The sequence below is a fragment of the Macadamia integrifolia genome, unplaced genomic scaffold, assembly GCF_013358625.1.
Source record: "Macadamia integrifolia cultivar HAES 741 unplaced genomic scaffold, SCU_Mint_v3 scaffold1342, whole genome shotgun sequence".
NCBI classification, from domain to species: domain Eukaryota; kingdom Viridiplantae; phylum Streptophyta; class Magnoliopsida; order Proteales; family Proteaceae; genus Macadamia; species Macadamia integrifolia.
Window position 1 is genome coordinate 124,407 of NW_024868168.1, and position 4,534 is coordinate 128,940.

General features: G+C 39.2%; 1 protein-coding gene across 1 annotated transcript; it reads left to right on the forward strand.

Annotated features, from left to right (window-relative positions):
• Window positions 1–479: 479 nt before the first annotated feature.
• LOC122063504 (protein IRON-RELATED TRANSCRIPTION FACTOR 2-like) lies at window positions 480–1,758 on the forward strand. Its single transcript, XM_042627200.1, has 2 exons — window positions 480–1,158; window positions 1,284–1,758. The coding sequence occupies exons 1-2, from the start codon at window positions 568–570 to the stop codon at window positions 1,407–1,409; spliced, it is 717 nt and encodes a 238-aa protein (XP_042483134.1). The 5' UTR covers window positions 480–567; the 3' UTR covers window positions 1,410–1,758.
• The last annotated feature ends 2,776 nt before the right edge of the window (window positions 1,759–4,534 follow it).

Genomic DNA, 4,534 nt, shown 5'->3' on the forward strand with positions numbered 1-4,534 from the left:
TTTCCAATGTATTTTGCCTTGTTAAATATTCATAATAAGATTTACCCAAAGAAAAAAAAAATCAGAATAAGATAAATGGAGCTGACAATAGAAATGCATTTGAGGAATCCCAATAAAGGTCGACTATAAGGTTAAATTAGATCATCAAAGATGACATGACATGTGACTAATTAAAGAGATTAGACCTATCAGATGGCTAAAATTTGCCGCGTTGTCTGCCACGTCTCTTAAAACCAGGTGGGACATTTGGCCAACCCTGACATGTAGTTAATTATGCTGCACTTATGGATTCTTTTGTTGGCAATACAAAGGATTCCACAATAACGGCTTTCACATTGGGTCTATGGCTTAAAACTGTACACCCTGGTCAGTCCCCTCCTCCGTCCATCTGGAGGGAGAGAGAGAGAGAGAGAGAGAGAGAGAGAGAGAGAGGTCTTGGTACTATAAATGACAGACGAATGAAATAATTGAAGAAGAAATAGAGTTTCTTTCCCTTTCTGCTCAGCAGTGAAAAATTGAACTCTGCGAAAAGGAAAAGGAAAAGAAAAAGAGAAAAATCAGCCACCGATGGCATTCGATTGGAAAGAATGCGACGCAGTGGGATCAGTCTCAGACGGAAAGTTCGGCGATGCAACCACCGCCGGAGGAGGCGTTGACGCTCGAGAGCGACACAAGTTGGCGGAGCGAGAACGGCGCAAATCGATGCGAGAGCTCTTTCTCTCCCTTCACTCTTTACTCCCACACGCTAACACAGTCCGGAAAGAACAGTCAGCAATCCTCGAAGAGATCATCAAGTACATCCCTTTGGCTGTCGGTCGCCTCCGATCGCTTCAGAATAGGAAAGACTGTCCATCCTCTGTTTCATCCAGGGAGTCGCCATCTCCGGTGCCGCCGGTCCAAGTAGTGGACCAACACTCTGCTTCCTCTGACTCGGCGGGATGTGACATTCGAATCGCGCCGGAGCCATCGTCTTGTGTGTCGATTCGGATCAGAGGGGACCGAGTCAATGTTTCATTGATTGATACGAATCCCAAGGGGACGTCACAGGTTCTCCCACTCTCTGCCATATTAGATGAGCTTGAAGCTCATCACCTTGAACTTGTTCGCTCTAACCATTGCCGTGATGGGAGCAAGATACTTCATCACACTGAGTGCAAGGTCTGCATTGCTTCCCTGATTTTTCTACCCTAGTTGAGATCTCTATCTATCAATCTGTTTGGTACCCATTACTTAATTTTTGATTTGCTGAACTGAGTAGGTTTGGTTTTTTGTTTTGAATGCAGGTTTGTGATGGGTTAGATAAATCCCCTGCTCTGTTGAAAGCGAGATTACAAGAACTAGCTACCAAGCTTCACAGATTGAGGAAGTCGTCTTCTTCCCTGAAGAGAACATTTGACCAACTGGACTGACTGGCTGATCAACCAAACAACCAACCAACCGCCTTCCTCGCCAGTCACCACTCACCACTCACCACTCCATCCATTCATCTCATCTCTGTAGTTTTTCCAATTTTTTGTTTTTGTTTTTGTTTTGTTTTGTTTTTTTTTCCTTTGGATGTGATTTGGTTGGGTGTTGGCATATTTAACAGTTTAGACTCGGCTACTTCCTCCCCACCCCCAAGTTTCCTCCTCGGTGAATCTGATCTTGAACAGGATTGAGAAAGTCTGTAAATGAAAAAGAAAGCTTTCAATCTTGAATAGTATTTGAGAGAGTTTTGAAGTTGGAACTTAGAAATGGATTAAATTAATTTGTAGTGCTTCTTGGAGTGTCTTGTGACTCTTGTCCTTCTCTGCATTTCTGTGGTTTCCCTTGAAAAAGATTGATGAACTCATTCAGTGCAAAATTTGATGGATCAATGGAAGGTGAGAGAGAGTCCCCAAGTCTTGGTTCCTTGTTAAAGCTGCAAACAGTTTGACGATCAATGGAAGGAGAGAGGATAGCCATTCTTAGGCAAAAAAAACTTCAATGGAAAGGGAAAGCAGTGCTCCTTAAGCTTGAGGTTCCTCTCCGAAAAAAAAAAAAAAAGATAAGGAAGAGAAGCAGAAAGCAACAAAAGATGGAGATGCGGGGTATCGATCCCCGTACCTTTCGCATGCTAAGAGGTTGGCTCTACCATCTGAGTCACAATAAGTATCTTTTGGAGAGATAAATAGTACATAGGTACCACACAGGCTGTTTTTAACCAGGAAGGATGGGTGAACCGTGAATCCACCATGTGTAATTGTGTATAGTGTCAAAAAGTGGGATCCTTTTTTACTATTTTAGAAATTTACATACACAGTAAAGACTAGAATAGCCAATCATCCTCAATTAATGGGAGTCGTACCCTGTCTCGGGCATGGTTTGAAGAATCGGTTGGATTGGATCGGATCGAAATCATATCAGTGGATCATTATCAATCAAGAATAAAATAATAAAAAAATGAATTTAAATGTAAAATTAAGAGTATTTTTATCCAATCTATGGTGATCTGCATTGATAACTGTTTTTGATTGATCTCATTTACAATTCAAGTTCTCAAACCATGCTCCTGGATAATTCTTTTTTCTTTAATATTTTGTTTTATTTCTTCGTAAATTTACTATGACAAAGTTTTTCTTCACCATTCCATCATCGGATTCATAGGGTTTTGCAACCAAAGAAATAGAATCTTAAAATTTTTTTTTTTAAATATTAAAACGTAAGAGATATTTATGAAAAAAAAAAATGAATTATTTTATTTTTATGCTGCCAGTGGGGTTTGCAGCAGCTGCAACGTGTTGCAACAAAAAATTTTCCATTCTAGGTGAAAAGAGGAGAGAGAGAGATCCAACTATCCAAGCAGGCAAGGAAGTTTTTTTTTGCATGATTTTGGGTCACAAATATTTTTTTCGTTTCTTAAGATTTGGGTTTTCTGTGACTCTGGATGACATACTGTAAGTGTATTTAGAATTTTAATATTTTTTTAATTGATCTTTATTATATGGATAATTTACAGTGTCAACACTTAGAGAATGCCATTATTAGAGAGACACCCCCTGTATAATATCATATTATACTCAGACCTCTTATCGTTAGTCATTGTTACAGAATATACCTTATATGCTGATGTCAACTATTATATATTTTTTTAAATATAAAAAAACCCTGATAAGGTGAATCACCTATTATACCCATCTAACCCTTCTCCCCCAAATCGTTTTTCCCTTCATCTTAACCGTAACCCTTCTTTTTCTACTCTCAACCGTAACCCATTTTCTCCTTTCAATCCTTGAAAAGGTAAAAGAAAAACAGCTTTAAGAAGAAGCTTCTTCAAATTCAATGGAGACTATGGCTTCTCATGATCATCAGCTTAGAGTCTCTAAAACTTGCCATGAATTGCTAACACAAAAGAAACTGAAAATCCACCAAGCTCTGTGCTTCTTTAGTTCTTCATGATCTGGGTTTTCTCACCGGAAAATGAAGTTCCCGTCATGTTTTGGTCGGACGGGGAGTAAGCTTGGAGCAACGGGTGATATGGTAATGACTAACACCGGTAATTACTCCAACACCAAGATTCTCTTGACCGGTATATCCAGCGAAGCGAGGGATAGGGAGATATTAGGCGTTCTTGGAGCCAATGGGTCAGAGAAATTGACGTTGATCGATGTTCTGGCGAATCGAACCGCGAAAGTGAGCTTGAAAGGATCTGTCACTTTGAACAGCAAGCCTGTAGAGTCTCGGCTTCTCAAGATGATCTCTGCGTACGTTATGCAAGACGACCTTCTATTCCCAATGTTGAAGGTGGAGGAGAAGCTCATGTTCTCCGCTGAGTTCAGGCTATCTCGTTCCCTCTCTAAGTCCAAGAAGAAAGCTAAGGTTCAAGCTCTCATCGATCAGCTTGGTCTGAGGAATGCCACGAAGACCGTGATCAGAGATGAAGGACACAAAGGTGTCTCCGGCGGAGAACGTCGCCGTGTTTCCATCGGAATCGACATTATTCACGATCACATTGTACTTTTCCTAGATGAACCCATTTCGGGGTTGGACTCAACGAGTGCATTCATGGTGGTGAAGGTACTCCAGCGAATTGCTTAGAGTTGTTCGAATTGATTTAAAGTCTGAGTGGAGGGGTGATGAGAGACTTAGGGTAAAAACATGCGTTTTAATCAATAGAGTATAATAGTCATTTTAACTCTTCATTTAATAGCAACTGACATGATAATAGTAAGAGGTCAGAGTATAATTTGACATTATACATGGGATAAATTATCCTTATTATATTTTTGAAAGTCCTTTAAGTCAGAGGCATAAAGGGATTTTAAAAAATAATTTGAAATTAATGTATCATTAAGCTCTCATCAAAATATATTATTATCAAACAAGTTTTTTTGAGTACACATGTGAAATGACATTATTTAACCTAATTGGGAAAAAATATTTGTTACATTGAGGGGGAAAAACATAAGGTTACAAATTATTTAATACCTAATAGGGAAAATCATAACTTATGTAATCTTACCCTCATTAGAAAAAAAAAAAAACTCAAACTCTTCAACTCAAATCCATGATCATT